Source organism: Equus quagga, chromosome 7, assembly GCF_021613505.1.
Source record: "Equus quagga isolate Etosha38 chromosome 7, UCLA_HA_Equagga_1.0, whole genome shotgun sequence".
NCBI classification, from domain to species: domain Eukaryota; kingdom Metazoa; phylum Chordata; class Mammalia; order Perissodactyla; family Equidae; genus Equus; species Equus quagga.
In genome coordinates this window covers 55,670,175-55,688,589 of record NC_060273.1, presented here as the reverse complement: position 1 = coordinate 55,688,589, position 18,415 = coordinate 55,670,175, and the positions used below count along the sequence as shown (strand labels likewise).

The 18,415-nt window shown below is 37.4% G+C and overlaps 1 protein-coding gene across 2 annotated transcripts in view; it reads left to right on the top strand.

Moving 5' to 3' along the window:
* Nucleotides 1-18,415, top strand: part of TENM2 (teneurin transmembrane protein 2) — a 1,159,540-nt gene that overhangs the window by 344,802 nt on the left and 796,323 nt on the right. For both annotated transcript variants that reach the window (XM_046666360.1, XM_046666359.1), the window contains exon 4: nt 4,081-4,356. In XM_046666360.1, coding sequence (XP_046522316.1) covers nt 4,081-4,356 — 276 coding nt within the window. The remainder of the gene's footprint in view (nt 1-4,080; nt 4,357-18,415) is intronic.

Sequence of the window (18,415 nt, the reverse complement as noted above, 5' to 3'; positions counted from 1 at the left end):
ATCGTCCACATCTGCTTTAATCAGTGGTATCAGGGAGGGTGGAGGCAGATAATGGGTAAACCTGTGTTCCATGCATCCTGAAGTAATGTGCCTCTTTTTATCCTTCTGCACAGTAGTAAAGAAGGAATGAAGTGGTGACTGCTTTCCGCTAGAAACCTTATCTTGGAGAATCACACAATGACTAGTCTCTCTCTTCCATTCAAAGTTGCCTTTGAGCTTACTAAAGGTATAACCATACATTATGAATTAGAGCAAAATCAGTCTTCTACCAATAAGCAAAGTAAGTGTGAAATAGTAAGCTGACATGATGTTAAAACTCCCCCATACTATTTACATGCTGAGCAGAAGGGTATAACATGAGGGCTTCATCGTGTAAGACGAACTACGTGAAAAACGTTTGTCTGAGATAAATTCATATAGAGGAATGTTTGAGAAGATGGGTATGGTAAGAGCCAACTCGAGGGGGCATGGTAACTTCTTCATGGAGCAACTCCCAGTCCCTCAACGTGGTGAGCCTACCACTAGATGAACTGCTAGGGAGCGAGCTGTGAAAAGATGAAGACTTGGACCGCTAGATGACCTTTCATGGCTCCTTGTCCTTTTCCTACATAGTATTTATCACTGTGTAGATTGTGCTTTGTTTATGTGATTCTTTGCTTAATGTCTCTTTCCCAATTAGACTGTAAATGTCATGGACTGTATTTGTATAACGCTCACTGTTGTTGTATCCCCAATGCCTAGCACAGCACTAGAAACAATAAATATTTGTTGAGTGATTTAATAAATGATAGACCAACTTTTGCTTTCTACTCTGTAGATGGCTCTCCGGCTTCAAACGTTAAGCCAGCAAAATTGGGAAAGGCTTGGTCCAGAATCTGGCTCAGGTACTTAGAATGAGGTTCCTATTCTTTAACTTGTTGAGGACAGAAAAGTACTAAAGTAAGAATTGTGGGGAACAGGTAGCATTAGGGAGATGTGGTCCTATATGAAGATGAAGATGAGGAGTTTAGATGGTAATATTTTTGAGGAAATAATTCTATTTGTACAGGACAATTTGCCTTTCTATAAGTCAGTGTGAACTTACTCATATACCTTTTCCTGGTGAATTCAGTACAGTGCCTCCAATTTTCTTTACAGTGTTGCTCATTTTCGGCTTGGGGGCTATAAGCTTGATGTTGAAACTCTTGAACTGGGCTTTTTTCTTTTATATCATTTGTGGCTACCTAAAAAATTTATGCAAATTTTACCTGATCCATGATGATCTCAAGTTTGTTTTAACAGAAAAATAATATTTTAATTTCTTATCATCAAGTAAATGTGATAACCAAGGAAGAAGATAACCAAAGAAGGGGCACTATATTTATTCCGCAGCTTCCCGTGCCCTAGGCTGACTGCCCATCACTCCTCGTACCCAGATTGAAAAGCACCTGGGATGCTCTGAAACTGAGGCTTCCTTTCCTCACACAGATGTTTGTCTTCTCCTGAGGAGGTCTTTGAAGCCAGTTCCAGATAATGAGGTGTGGGAAAACCATCAGAAAAGTTGCCTTAATACATACATCTTCCATTTCAAATAGAATCATAAAGCTAAAAATTCCCACAGGTGGAATAAAAACATGTGTTTTATTTTGGGTTGTTTTCATTTGTTGTAGGAAAAGGAAGCAATATATTTCATGACTATCTAGAATGAACATGAGCTCTAAAGACGAGATGAGAGAATGCTAATATTAAAGGACTTTTTCCAATTACTTAAGAATGAGAAGAGCAACAAGAAAGAAAAGAATCATAATATCAGACATACGTGAGCTCAATAACTTTAGTTTTATAGACTATTGAAACTAAAATATACATTTTAGTGTACAATTATGAGACAATTCCTAATTATGAAGGATGCAACTTGGAACAGAGTACACTGGTCAGAGAATATCAGACAGCATGATAAGCTGTGCATAGGGAATAAATAACAGACTTAGAACTGTGCTGGGGCCAGCCTGGTGGCATAGTGGTTAAGTTCGTGCACTCTGCTTCAGCGGCCTGGGGTTCACCAGTTCGGATCCTGGGCGCAGACCTACACACTGCTCATCAGGCCATGCTGTGGTGGCGTCCCACATAGGAGAACTAGAAGGACTTACAACTAGGGTATACAACTATGTGCTGGGGCTTTGGGAAGAGAAAAAAAAAAAAAGATTGGCTAATCTTCCTAAAAAAAAAAATCTGTGCTTATGGCAGTGAGGACTTCTCTCTTCCCCACATACGTAGAAAGAAATCACCCCATGCTCACAGGAATTCTCCTTGGGTTAGCTCTCCAATGACTAGGTTTCACTCTGCAGAGACAATTATATACAGAATTGGGTTTGATTCCATTTACACAGCCAAATAAGGTTCAACGTGCAGTGAAGAAAGGAGAGTAAAACCTCAGAATAAAAATACCTGTGTCTATTACAAAGTAAAGTCACACCAGGTCAATGTAAAGAGTTGTTTGATGCTTTTAAGATAAAGCCTGGGAAATGATATCATGTATGTGAACCATCATAGAGTGTTAAGTTAGATCAGGGTTTTGGATAAGAGAATGGCCCTATTATAATCAATATGCATAGAGTGAGTCAACCCAGGGCTTGGGGGTTATTTATAAGGTTTTCTTCACTTTGGGCATAAAAGTGCATTTCTTTGTTGCGTTTTTTCGTTGTCCATAAATGGCTTAAAGACAAAAGAATCAGTTTTATATGTCAATAAGTAGAGTGCCCAGATGTGACCTTGGACACAGTATTTAACCTCTTTGTAAAGTGGTCATCATTTACGCTGCTGCACTATTATGAGATTTAAATGAGATAAAGGCTAGAAGATGCCCGGTCTCATGCCTGATACATGGTAACATTTCCCTGTGTTCAATAAATACCTATTCTCTTCTTCTTCCCATCAAACTCAGTGCCCACCCCTGCACATCCCAAAAGCACACACATTCATTTCCACTGGTGAAACCTACCTGTGGTTTTAAATTGTATTAACAAAGAGGAATGGTTTGATATCATTTAAAAACAAAAGGCCTGACTTCATCCATAGGATGCTGATTTAAGTAACACATTACACATACTCATTTAAAAAAAATACTTTGGGGGTTGGCCTGGTGGTGCAGTGGTTAAGTTTGCGCACTCAGCTTCTGCGGCCCAGGATTCATGGGTTCAGGTCCAGGGCACAGACCCACACACTGCTCATTTTGTATGTGGTGTTATCCCACATACAAAATAGAGGAAGATTGGCACAGATGTTAGCTCAGCAACAATCTTCCTCAAGCAAACAGAGGAGAATTGGCAATAGATGTTAGCTCAAGACCAATCTGCTTCACCAAAAAAAATAAAGTTATATATTATCACGTATAAGACACTCAGTGATTCTGAGAGGAATTTAAGAAATTAATACCCAGATTTTACAGATAAGAAAACTGGGACTCAAGGAGTCAGAGAATTTCCACAATCAGATTTACCAGAGGGAAGCTAGGACTGATACCCAGGTCTCCTGGCCACCACTCACATTTATTGGAGGATTAAGCTTCTTTGACATGAAGACACACTGCTCAAGAATCAGATCCAGGTTTTGCTACAATCTAGATGTGTGACCTTGGGTAAGTCACTTAAATTCTCTGTTCCTTAGTTTCCTCATTTACAAAATGATTACAATAACGTTATCATCTTCATAAAGTTGTAAAATTTTGAAATATAAAAGTTGCAAAATAAGAGATGCCTGGAGCATGGTAAATCCTTGGTTTATGTTAGCTTTTATTATAAATGCAGTGCTTTTTCAGCTACATGGTGCTACCTAGACAACAATAAATGCTTAAAATTTTTTTAAATAAAATCTGAGCATTCTGTCCTAGGATTGAAATTAATCTTAGATGTTTACTTTTTTTTGCTCTCAAATTTACCCCAGTGGCCTAAATACTCTTGCCCAAGACCCATTCCTGTATACCATGGCAATCTGGCGTATTTTTTGGATGGCAAATGTGTCTGTCTGCTTTCCGTAGGAATAGATTTTAACTTTGTAAAGCATTTCACAAATCTTAACTGGTCTCTGTTGCTGTCACCCTAGGAACTAACTTCACACTTGCTGAACTGGGAATCTGTGAGCCCTCCCCGCACCGAAGCGGCTACTGTTCCGACATGGGGATCCTACACCAGGGCTACTCTCTGAGCACAGGGTCTGACGCCGACTCCGACACAGAGGGAGGGATGTCTCCAGAACACGCCATCAGACTGTGGGGGAGAGGGATGAAATCCAGACGCAGTTCCGGCCTGTCCAGTCGTGAAAACTCGGCCCTAACCCTGACTGATTCTGACAACGAAAATAAGTCAGATGAGGAGAACGGTAGGCCTGCTTCTGAAATACCTTTGAATGTTCTAGGCATACACAATGCGGGACTTGGGGTGGTTTGTTTTTTAATAAAGAGGCACATGAAACCATTCATTTTCTTTTAAATCGACCTTGTCTACCCAGTCTGAGCTGGGGGAAAATAAACTGGCGAACCTCAAGCACACAAGAAATGAGGAGAGAATTTTAAAATCTCATTGTGATAACGCAGTCTTCAGGTACAGTCGGTTGGTCTTATTAGCAAGTAAATTACATTGCAAAAGAGGAAACTTGATAAACTATGACCTATTCCTAGAAAATGTCCTCTCTTCACAAGTTTCTAGGTCTTTGTATTGATTTCCCCTTCCCAGTAAATGGCAACCTGGGTTATTTTTTTTCATGAAGATCTCTTAAGAATCCTACCTTATCTTAGACTTTCATTTCCAGGCGGCGATGCCTCATATCCGTATTGAAGATCAAACTTGGAGCAGATGCTCTGGAGTTTAATAATGACAAATAGGAAGAGACTTGTCTTCAAAAAAGTATTCTCTTATGTTTACTTTTCTCCTTGGTACCTATGTAGGTTAATGGCTTCCCACATCTTCTATCACGAATCACTATTGCTTATCCATCAGCTTTGTAGATGGCTTTTAATGAAACTTTGAAAATTAAATGTTTCCAATCATTAAGCAGTAAATATAGGGAAGCCTAAGCAAGTCATTAAAGAGATAAGGTGCTTATTTGTGGATTTCTTAGCGACTCAGAACCGTGTTTAGTCAAAAACATTTTTTAAAAGATAAATTGCATTGGGTACCGTTGATTTATGAAGAAAACATCAAATGCGATGTGGTTTGCTATGAATATATTGTGCGTTCGCTAAGAGAATTACCATTAAAATGTTTACAAATAGATCAGTTAAGAATGTTTATATAAAATGTTATAAACTTCTGCGAGAGCTGCTTTAAATATTTTCTTGCATTTAAAAAAAGGAAAAGAAATTTGCAGGTGGACAGCTCGTTGTGAACGCACAAGCATAGCTAAATATCATTTACTCTCAAAATTATGTTGAAAATACATCATTTCCTGGGTAAGTCGCATGTATTCTAAAAGATGTCACTTTGTTGCATTTAAATTTGTGTCTAATTCTGAAATAATTTATTCGACAGTGGGGACAAGGGGATGTGTCTTACTTATGTCTGCATTTGTGTAGCTAATCAAGGTGTACTCTCAAGGAAAAATCTACACTTGACTCCTTTCGAACTTTAACAAAATTCTGACACTTGGCACATTCAATGCTCTATCCTATCAAGGTGCTTACTTGATAGGAAATTACTTTTGGACGTTTTCATAAAGGCATACATTGACTCCATTTATTGATGCACTTTTTCAACTTCAACGTGTGTCAGATACTATTTAAATGGAAGCAGTTTGACTGCCTAATAAATAAAATCACTTGTAATCCAAGAACTTATGGCACATTTTAAACAAATTATTTTAGCAAATTTTCCCTGGTTGGTATTCTCACTGGTCTTATGAGAACCACCTATACAGAATTATGTATACAAATGTATAGATTCTACACCTTTTCTTTTTTAAGCTATATACATCTTAAAAATCCAACTTATAAGGAGAGGTTTCCAGTGAAGCAACAGGAGCAAAAAATGCTTGCCTTGAATTTACCCAGAACTGTTATGGATGGGCGAACTTTATAATTAATGATGTATTTGGTAGACGAATATTAGCCTCCTTTTTCCAGTATTATTTGAAACATCGCATTTGAACAGTGTTCTCCTTGGGGGAGGCTGTATAAATCCCCGTGTACCGATAGGAAATAAACCTTTAGATACAGTGCCTCAACTTTTTTCCTGTAATACTAGTTATAATGCCATCAGAATCACATAAAGAAAAACGTACTAAGTACTAAGCAACTCTTTTGTGCCTGTGTGAGGCAGAACATGAAGGGGATACTGAAGCCAGAGTGCAAGCTTAGGTGATAGATGATTGTTTAAAAATGTACAGATAGATTGTGTTTCCTTTTCTCTTTTTTAAATTTTTCAGTATTTCACTTATTCAAAAGATGTACATAATGCATGTTCTGTTCTTAATTTGGGGCCAGAAATAAAAAGAAGAAATTTTACACATCTTGTCATAAAGTCATCAAGCAAATAAAAAGTGAGGGGCAGCTACTCTGCAGGCCGAGGTATTAACTTCAGTAAACTTCTTGCTCTTTCTCTTTGACAAATTCTGTTTAGCTCACACAAAAATCAATGCGTTTTCACATCACCGATTCTATGAAGTTTGGGGATGTATTATCATATAGATTGACAGTTGCCCCACTGGTTCCACACCACAGCATGGACACTTACAAAGCCATCGTTAATTTCTCACACTTGTACCCCAGAATGGCTTCCTCCGTAATGAACACTCTACCCTTCAGAGCCAAATCAATAACCTTTCAGGTATGCCTCTCCTGAAGAGGAAGTAACAAGAATCTGTACTTTGAGAAAGGAGCTCTCCAATTCCATTTTAGATTTTAAGGATGTGTGGTCATAAAATGAATCTTTTCTTTGGATGCCATATATTTTTATTTCATTTTAGTGGTGGGATCTTGGGGTACATAGATTTTCACAGTGAAAGATTTTAAAATCACCCTTATAAAAATTCCTAGTGTGGTTCTGCGAACTATAGTTAAAGTGAAGACAGATCTCAAAAACCAACTTCTCTTTCTATAGTGTGAAACATGTATCCAACCTTCAGACTCGTGTAATAAAATCCCTGACTGCCAGCAGTTCTTTCTGTATGCTGCTGTGACAAAAATGACCTACTAGTAACTTGAAAGTCCCTTCACACTGAACACGCAGATAAATGTCTTCTTCTCGTGTGTGTGTGTGTGTGTGTGTGTGTGTAGACACTTCAGAGTTATCACTGCTCACAGCTCTGTGTCTTACACTTGCTGTATAGCCACAAAATTAACATTGTGCTGGCTTGGCTTGCTTTAAATAGATAAAACACTCAGGTTGAGGTTATTTCATCAGGGTCTTTATCTTTAAGTTAGTGATGGCTTGGTTAGAAATGGCAGTGAGAGTTGAGAACAACTAGGCCAAGTCTTTGCTGCTGTGGAATTTGACTGCATCTATAGAAAGGGCTTTCCCAGTGACTTTAAATTAGAATTATTCCTTTTTTGGGTAATAAATGTCCCACTTAAAGTGTGTCCTTTCTCAAACCCTTTGTATCATCTGAGTTATGGAGAAAATGAGGCAGTCACTAATACCCAAAAATAACTAATTGCCTCCTTAAAAATGCAGAACAGCATACGCTGTAAAAAATCTGGTCTAAGTACTCTTGACTCCCTTAGGCGATTTCTTCACCTTGGGGACTTAAAAATATCCTTGAGTTTTCCTTCTTTTTCCCCAGCATAATTCCAGTTTCAGTTATTTTATTGGAAATCCAGAAAGAAAAAAGACAAAAAAAATAAGCTTGGCTGTAGGATAGGGAGCCAGAAATTACAGAAAACGAAATCTGGCTTTGGTTAAAGCTTTAAGAAAATTATCTTTCCCTTCCCCTCTCTGTTTCCACCCAACGTAAATAAGGACAATGTTCATTTTCATCTCTTGTCAATTGGGAAATTTATAATTCTCATAATGTACTTTGAGGTTGAAAATATAAATGTCGGGTTAATTCCATTGCATTTCGCAAAATGCATTTATAAAACAAGCTGGCGCTCGGCGCATAATGGATTTGTGTAAAGTATATTTGTGGAACACAGATTCTATTAGATTGTGAGTCCTCTTGGCAGAGGTCTGCAGTGTTCCTGTCTCCTCCGGAGGGCTTGAACACACCGGGTACAGACTGCATGTTAATTGAGACATGAGGCATGAACTCTGAGGGGAGAAAGGATTTTCCTTAGGACCAGGGACAATGTCTGTAGGTTGTTACCACCAACCACGTGGCATCCATTTGTCATGTGAGGTGACTTTCTTAAGTCTTCTCCCTTTCTCTTCAAAAAGTGACTCCTCAGTAAGTGTTACATTAGAATGCCCTGTAAGTAAACACATCCAAGCTCTGCTAGTGGGTTTCTATATTTGCCCCCCTCTATTACTCTTACACATTCTTAAATTTATTTTATGTTTTATACTCCACTTTACTCCTTTCTTCTCCCCCATCCCATATATAAAAATTACAGAGAATGCCTGGAACAGATATAAAACCTTACAATTACAGTTAAGGGCTCATAATCTTGTTCTTAAAGTTGGGAATGAGGATAGTGAAAGTGGTAGCAACAAAAATCACACACTATTATTTGACTGTACTTTGACATGGATATGGGGATGATTTTTTTCCAGCCAAATTTTGCAGCAAAAACTTCCATGAAACCTAAAGAAAATACTGTCTCAAGGCCTTAAACACAAAATAAAAAACATGAAAGAAAATAAAACAAACCTTAAAGCCATTTTGATGACAATTTTTTCAAGTTTTGTTTTCCAAGAATTATGTTTTTATACTTGCAAGTTTGAAAGAGCAGCATTTATAAAGAAGAATGTGAAATGAGTTTTCACGGATTGAAAAAAATAAAAGACATGAGAAGAAAATGTCACAGGTTTTCGGTCTCGTCTATTCCTAAATGAAAGGATGACTTGATTTTAATAATTGTGGTTCAATTCCCTAGAATTTGCCATATTAGAGTTCATATGCTCTTAATTTACCAAGAGTTTGTTAATGAGAGTCTTACATATATGACTGTCACAATGCTGAGATGCAGCTGATAATATCAAACTAGAGGCAAAATTTAGGAACATCACATTGTCACATGGCTTGTAACCAAGAAGGGAAAGGACTGCTGTTTTGCAGACAGACCTGTATAAGACTCTAGAGGTTGAGATGTTTGGCAAATTAAGCAAAGCTTAGATTACTTTAAAGTAGAACGGAGAACATGAAGGAATGTAAGAGTATGTGCCTGATTTTAGTACTGCATGTTCCAGATTATAAACTTTAGTGGCACGGTTCTTCGTTATTTATATATTTCTTTCTCTCCTTCGGTGGTTTCTTTCATGTTTGTTAATGCTCCCCGGGGCAATCAAGCGATAGCTCCATTCAATAAATACAATAAATAAAATGAAGCGCTAAGCCTTACTTTTGGCAAGGGCAGCCTGATCATTACACGTGTAATCTCCGGGCCCTGGGGGAGACATTGGGCTTGGTGGATAATCATTTGGTTTTAAGCTGCTGTGTTCCTGGTTTCTGTACTTTCACTTCAGTTAAGTAGCAAAGGCAGGAAACGCGTGAGAGGCGAAATGTTTTTGCCAGCTCACGAATGGGAGCCTTCTTCAGTCAGAAAACTCTGAACTTTTTTGCTTATTGTTTAGTCACTTTTTAGGTTAGTTGTTGTTTGTCAAGGATCAAATTAAATTAAATTTTGAGGTGAGATGTAATCAAGTATTAAGGCCATAAATAAAATGAATTAAAGCTCAGAAAGTTGATAGTATAAATTTTCTACAGACAACTGAATCAGGATGAACATGCACAGAAAATAATATCAAACTAAAAAGGGTTTGACACTTGCATATGAGAAGTAATGAGATGCTTCAATTACTCATTCTGAGCCTGGGATACAGCGAGTGGAAGGAGAAAATTGCAAGTACTAGATTTGTAAACCGGATAAAAATTGCAGATACATGGGTATTATGTGGAAATGCTTATGCTTAAAGGTAAAATTGTTACTTGTGATTTAATGTTGAGTAGTATTTAGTGCTAGCTAAAAGGACTGCCTGGGAAATTGTCCTTCCTGGTTTCCCAAAACTCATTTGAGGAATGTTAAAGGAGTGAAAGGCGGAGATAGGAGATTCACAGAAGAGTTATTAGCAACAGAGGTTAGGAACTGTAGTCCGTGAGCTGTTTTATTTGGTCCGAGTAGTGTTTAAAAAGTTTTACATTACTAACGAACATTTTAAAAGTGGGAAATGTCTTATTAGAAATCTTTACTTTTGGTTTCTCTCAAAATATACAAGGCCCAGTAGCACTTGTCCACGTTTCCCTCTGGACAAACCGAGATAGTAGCAATAACCATAGCAGTTCTAGATGGGTCCATGTCTTCTGGTTCACCTGCCCTCTCTCCATTCTGTTCCTCTTATTTAAGGTCTGGCTTAGCCTTCATAAGCACTCCACTTACCCATCTTCACCTATGTGCAAACTTTAGGGAAACCAGAGATAATAAAAATGGTAGAAAGAAAGCTGGAAACCAGCAATTTTGGCTTAATTTAACATGTGTTTAGTGTGGTGATGTTCCCGCTTTTTTGTAAGTTTGACTCATCTGTAAAATGGGTTTAATTTTTCTATACTAAATTTCTAAAATGGTGTTAAGATGTTCAGGTAAAATTAAATCAAAGGAAAATCGGTTTAATTTGGAAATTAATAATGTAATTGTGTGTGTGTGGAAGGGGATGGTAAATGGGCGATATGCCCTCCCCATCTTCTGAAGTAGATGCCCTGAAGTACTGGAAAATTAAAGTCAGAATCTTTGATTTTAATGCATGTGCTTCAAGCTACTTTAATGTAAAAGGATCTAGGTGGAGTTTTAAGAAATAGATGGAGGGAAAACCTACTTTAAAAACTTTAGCTACTTCAGCTGATTGAGGAAAACCCCAGGGCTTTTCGGGAGGAAGCCATTTAAAGAGGAGGAAAATGACTTTGTACTAATTATGTTCAGTTTTGATCGGGCAAGTGGTTTATGGAGTCTGTTACAATGAAGTGGAAGACAATAAAGTGAAGGCTGGAAGGGAAAAACGCAGTGATATACACAGACCTCCAGCACCCCAAGAGAGAAAGACTTGGAGCAGTGTTGGATAATGCTGAACTGGGAACAAGTGAGAGTCAGAAACAGTGCTCCAAACTAAGAAATGTTCCTCTGCAAGTGAGTAAGCAGGATACCCAAGTATTATTCAGGGATGGCTTTCATTCACAGCGCAATATACTCCCAGTTGTCTTAGCATCCTAAAGATATTTGTGAAGGAGAAAAAATAATTGAAATACAAGCATGTTTACTAATGGAAGGGGCTGAAATGTTTGAGTTGGCATTCTTTGGAACCTCCATTCATGGAGGTTTATACTGGCCTGAGGAGAATAAAAACGATTGACACTAGAGCAATATTCTGCTTGTGTTAAACATAAAAACTTACATGGAGAAAGCTAGGCACAAGAGGAGGTTTGGGAAATATTTCTTTGTAGTGCATTTTATGCAAGAAATACACCATCACATATTCACTGATCCAAAGGGGTCTTTGAAATGAATTTTAAAACAAGAAAAAGAAAATTGGTATTTGGAAGGTAATGCACATTGGTTAAATATGCATATTTTCATACACACATATGTGATGTTCTGTTTTATTTAGCATCGACGAAGAGCAGTTAAGTAATCTTGGATGAGGAGATAATTTGGCTGATCCTTGTTATTTTATTTCTGAGAAGATTTGATGAGTGGCTGCTGGGTGCTCAGCGTTATTCAAAGCCATTGTGTGCATCTCTTTGTACATGTGTGTCTGTGTTGTGTGTGCATGGTAGTTCAGTCGGGAGGAGGGTATTATTGAGAGAGATAGACATCAAGAAATAGAAATTGATCAAATTCCAGGGATATGGTAATGAAGGCCGTATATGAATACGCCAGCATGGGTACCTGGACATTTTGTAGTATCTGATTTGGTGAGGAAGCTGATTACTTTGCAGTGTAGAATATATTCTCCTGTGTCCCTCTGCCCTCCCCAGCCTTGATCTCTACCCCCAGGACTTTACCTCCCCACCCTGTATCCAGCAAGGCCCAATCACCCCATCAATGAGCTAATTTCTTTATTATTTCATTCTATCTTCTTGTTAAAATTAGTGGGATCACGTTTCCAAAATGTGATTTGAGCATCATGATTCACTGGCGTGTAGGAAAAAATTAAAATTTCTATTTATATCTACTTTTCTGTTCACTTATCCTTTAAAATTTCTATTTTTGAGTATGTTTCATAATGCATGTAATACATTAGTATATGTATAAACACACGTATATATGATAGATTACATAAATGCAGAAATATATACATTGGATGTGTCCAAAATTTTGTATTAATATAGCTATATGACAAAATGTTAAATGACTATTGTTTTAGACATTTTATTTCCCCAGAGATGAGATCTAAGCAGCCAGTCTCTCCTTGGAATATTTGGATAATCTATTATCTTGTGGCAACCTATTAGAATGTCTTCCTTATTGTTCATAGCTGTCTGTGCTGATCATACCTTACTATTTTTGATGCAATTTCTATTTTCTTCTCTCAATTCTCTGTGTCAACTTTCACTTCTTACATGGAGGGATAAGAATATTTACTTTTCTTTTTTTGAAGAAAGCAACACCCCTGTACACTTACAGAGAAATTCCTGTCTATTCTCAATAGGGAAGTAAGAAAATAAACGGTACGTATGTCAGCAGACTGGTATAGTAGCTGCAGCTTTGAGGAGGTGGAGTTTTAATCGGGTTGTGAATGAGGGCTAGAGTTTATATGAGTGGAAATGAGATGATGGATATTCCAAATGAAGAAAAACCAATGTGTATGGTGGCTGGAGAATGGGGAGGTGGTGCAAAGATGATGATGATCTTTTTCAGGAATATTCTCTTTAAAAAAATTCCAACTCTAGTCAGACAAACAGAAACATAGTGATTTTATTGGACAGCCATAAAAATATATCAAAAGATGTATAGGAACCACATGACCAAGAGCTTTGAGTTTCACCCTAGGGAATTAAGGTCTGACCAAGAAGACGTTACAGAATTACTGAAAGTTTATCTGAGCAGGGACTGTTATGTTTTAGGAAGCATCAGATTAAAGCACACATACACACATGCAAGTGTTTGGACAGGAAAGTAACAAGGTTAGATGCAGTGATATCAGAGAAAGAAGCAGTAATTCAAGTAAGAGGACCCAAGAAATCCCTAACAATGGAGATTCCTGCTCCTTGGCATTTCAGTAGGAGAAATTAACCCCTGACTAGTATATGAATGAATGCTGAATACTTGTAATTAAGATATTAAAATTTAGAAAGCACCTAATTTGAAGCTCACGGAGTACAGAGAATGTTCCTTACAGAGTAATCTATTATGTTTACACGTACAACACAGTATTACAACAGCTAGACTCCAGTGTTTATACTACTTAATCAAATGATTAAATAACAAAATAGCATCAAATATTGCTATGTACAAGGAAAGCAAGTCATAGTATTATTTTTAAAGGAACAGTTAGTGTGTTGTAGGTGAACTATTCCGGGTTGATTAACAGTTTCTTGAAGATTATTTCTATTTCTCTAGCCTTATTGCTTCTTCTGGAGTCATTGTCTCATGCAATTTATTATAAGTTATCTTATAACTGTAGTTATGTCTCCCTTCTCATCCCTAATCTTTTATTTATTGATTTTTTTAAAGACTGGCACCTGAGCTAGCATCTGTTACCAATCTTATTATTTTCTTTTTCTTCTTCTTCTCCCTGAAGTCCCCCCGTACACAGTTGTACATTCTAGTTGTAGGTCCTCCTGGTTGTGCTATGTGGGATGCCGCCTCAGCATGGCCTGATGAACCATGGAATGTCCACGTCAGGACCCGAACTGGTGAAACCCTGGGCTGCCAAAGCGGAGCACTTGAACTTAACCACTCGGCCACAGGGCTGGCCTCCCTAATCTTTTATATTTTTATCTCTCATATTTTTAAAAAAATCAGACTTGAAAAGGACATATTTATTTTTCTTTCAAGCTTTATACTTGTCTTTATTATTAACTCTAATGTTTCTTTTTCATTAAGTTCATCCTTTATTTTTTAATTCTCCCATTTTAACTTTTAGAGTACATTTTGTTGTTTTCCTTGCTTTTTAAGATGAGTTTTAAGTTTTGGTACTTTCAGTCTTCTTTATTTAATAAGAGTAAACATATTTATTTATATCCCATAGGCTTTGATTGATACAAAGTGGTGTCCTCTTCATTGCTTTCTAAAGACTCCTAGCCATCCGGATTCCCAAAATAAAACAGAATCCTGGTCTTACCAGTTTTTCACTTTAGGACGAATATTTGCTGAAGAAGACCAATTTTTTATTGCCAATTTTTTATGATGTCCACAGTAAGATATATATTATATATTAATATATACTAGTTAGCATTTATTAATATATCTGTACTATATATGAATGTCTATGTGTAAAATATGTAATAGAAGTATGCAACTATGTCTAAGATATATGAAAATATGTTTGTGTGATATTAATATTTTTACAGACTTGGCATCACGGTTTGCATGCCCTATGTAACCTTATTTTTTCAGTCAATATATTATAAACATTATCCCATGGCATTAAATATTTTCTGCAAAAGTTAACAGGTGCATAGCACTCCTTTAGCATAAGACATTTCCTCGATTTCCCTTCATAGGACATTTAACTTATTTTTATTTTAGAAGCAGTGAAGAACAATATGATGAATAAAATCCTTGCAGCTAAATTCCTGTGCACATCCCTAATTCTTTTCTTATGATAAATTCCTGGAAGATTTAGACATACATGGTTATGCAAAGTTGTAATCCTTTTCAACCAGTTTCCTCATAAGAAAGTTTACGCTTGCACCAGCCCCGTGTGAGAGTGACCTGGCACACACACTGGTGCTCAGGAGTCACTGGAAGTGATCTTAAAATTTTTGTTATTTATCCTATTACTTTATAAAAAATATTTTTATTCTTGTTTTCATTTATTTGGATGTGAGTGAGGCTGAGCAACTCTCCATGTATTTATTGTCTATTTATAGTTCTTACTTTATGCTTTTATTTCTTCTCCAGATAAGATGTTGAAATGATTCTTTTCATTGTTTAGTTTGTATTAACTTTTTACAGTGCCTGCAGTGATCCGAGAATAAGTCCTGTTGTACTTTATTTTCTATACAGATGGTTTAAAATGTTCATTTACAGGTGTGAAAATCACTTCTCTACATTCTCAAAATTATGCAACTTATTTTCTATAGGATGGAACACTATATGTATATGCAATCTTGATCTGCAGATCTCGAAAATCCATTTAACCCATCAGACTTGAAAGCTTAAAAACCATTTAGAATGATAGCATTAACCAAAGAAGAATAGCTAGCTCTGAGTAGGGTAGGGAATTTTTTTCCCTATTAAGTATTTCAGCTGTTGTTCACAATGCAAGACTTTATTTCAGATTGTTAATTGATAACAAACCAAGGATAGAATTGCACGCCACATGATGAAAGGAAATTCACATCTGCTGGGACAATCTGCAAGGCACCTTGAGGAGACAGAATCAAGTAAATGATGTATTAAATATTCTTAAAACTTCCTCCATCCATGGTGCCTTTGATTCAATGAGGATCGTAATAACGAACACAGTGGTATCCCAGCTATTGGTATTTTCACAAAATAGGTAGTTCTGCATGCAAGATAAATATCTCAGTACATAAAGAAATACTCTGAAAATAATCATGTGGAGGCAATTACTATTATAATAAGCATATGGTTCTGCTAATATAGTGTTGCTTAATAATTGATGTTATAGAAAAAAAAGAGTAGAAAAAGTTCTATATTCTAGGGCATCCCCTTGTACATTCAGAATGGAAAAGACCCTAGTGAAATGCACAACAATTAAGAGAATACAGGCTGTCTTCCACTTCCGCTGATACACATTTATGGCTACGAACAACAAGGCACATTGGGAAGGCAGGAAGTATACAAATCAACTTAATCTGTCCCTCTGTGGTATTTCAGGCCCTCCACAATATAGTCCAATTTTATGTTTTTAGCCCTTGCTCCCACTTCTTCTCTATTTTTCGCTCCAGCCCAGTTGGGCTACTTATTTTTTTCAGAGCATACTCATTCCTTCTCTGTGTCTTTGTTCATCCTGTACTCTTTGTTCTCATTGTTATTCCCAAACCCACCCATCCATCACATTTCCATCCATCATCAAAGAATCATTTATCATGCCAAGTCCCCAATGAAAGCCATTCCAGTCTCTTTATCTATATATGAACTTCCACTCCTTTCAATTCTTTAGCATTTTATTTAACTATTTCTCTTGCAACTTAGGGGAAATGGTGTATCCTTCTCTAAAGTAGAGAAGTAAGTAATTTGAGATGCATTTTGGAGATAGAATATACAGAACTTGACAATGGCTTGAATGTAGATGCTGATGAAAAAGAGCTATCAAGGATTCCTGACTTTAGCAATTGAGTGGATTCCTAAGTACTAAGATGGGGAATACTTGGAGAGGACAAGATTTGAGGGCTGACCAAGAGTTTTATTTTGTACATTGTTGAGTAACATAAGACATCAAAGTATAAAGGTAATGTGGGTAATTGTGCCATTATTAACGGAACCTAGACGGGGCCGGCCCGGTGGTGCAGTGGTTAAGTTTGCACGTTCCACTTCTCGGTGGCCTAGGGTTCGCCAGTTCGGATCCCGAGTGTGGACATGGCATCTCTTGGCAAGCCATGCTGTGGTAGGCATCCCACGTATAAAGAAGAGGAAGATGGGCACGGATGTTAGCTCAGGGCCAGTCTTCCCAAGCAAAAAGAGGAGGACTGGCAGTAGTTAGCTCAGGCTAATATTCCTCAAAAAAAAAAAAAAAAAGAATGGAACCTAGAGAAGTGGTCTGAAGCAGAGACATCCATTTGGGAATCAACAGGAAAACAGTGGTCCACAATATCCATGGAAATAGATGAGCTCACAGAGGGAGAAAGGCAGAGAGAGAAGAGCAGAGGGCCAAGAGCAAACTCTGAAGAGCCCTTAAATGTTGGGTAGAGGAGAAGGAACACTCCAAAGAAACTGAAAACATACTGGCTTGCACATAACAGTTCTGTATTCAATCTTGTTTACATGATTTTCATTAGGGCTCCTTATGGCTTCTACTTTGGATGTGGCTGCATAACCTCTCAACCCAAAAATTTCTCTGTTTCTTTTCTCTCCATGACTCTGCTGTTTCAATCAAAGGAAGCAAAACTGGATGAGTTTATCCATTACAGGGGAAAGAGAGAAAGGAATTAATTTAAAAAGGGTTGGAGGGGGGCTGGCCCTGTGGTGGAGTGGTTAAGTTTGCATGCTCCGATGCCGCGGTCCGGGGTTTTGCCGGTTCAGATCCTGGGCGCGGACATGGCACCGCTCGTCAGTCCCACATGCCACAACTAGAAGGACCTGCAACTAGGATATACAGCTATGTACAGGGGGGATTTGGGGAGATAAAGCAGAAAAATAAAAGAAGATTGGCAACAATTGTTAGCTCAGGTGCCAATCTTACAAAAACAAGGGGGGATTAAGGGATAGTGACTCAGGAACACAAATAAATAAGATGGGCTTTCTCATATGACTGGTAAACTGATCTCTAGGGTAATGTCAAAATGTAAGGAGTAATGAGTAGCAACATTTAACTATAAAACCCTTAAAGCATTCAGAATATTTATTGAGCACCTACTATGCATTATGCTTAGGATATATCAGTGAATAAACTAAAAAAGATCCCTACTCTCTTGGAACTTTAATTCTACTTGGAGAGACAGATAATAAAATAATGAATGTAGAAAAAGAGAGAGAGAGAGAAGGAAGGGAGGAAGGAAGTGGAAAGAAAGAAGGAAAGAAAAAAACTAATCTATATAGTGATAACTGCATGGAAAAAAGAAAAGTAGAGAGTAAATGTAGTTAGGAGTATGTGGTCGTGGTTTTGCAGTATTAAATGTGGTGGGGGATGTCAGCGAAGGCATCATTGAAAAGCCGATATTTGAACAAACAAAAACTTTAAAGAGACAAGAAAATTAGCTGTGAAACAAAATTAACTATGCAGATTTCTGGGGGTATGGCATCCCAGGCAGATGGAGGAACTAGTGAAAAGAACTTAATGCAAGAATATTCCAGGTGTATTCAAGGAAGTCAGTGTGACTGCAGCAGAATGCAAATTGGGAGGAAGAGTAGGACATGAAGACATAGAGATAAAAGCGGAGTCAGATCATGTAGGGAATCACAGATAATTTAAAACCGTGGTCTTGATTCCGAGGGAAATGGATATCC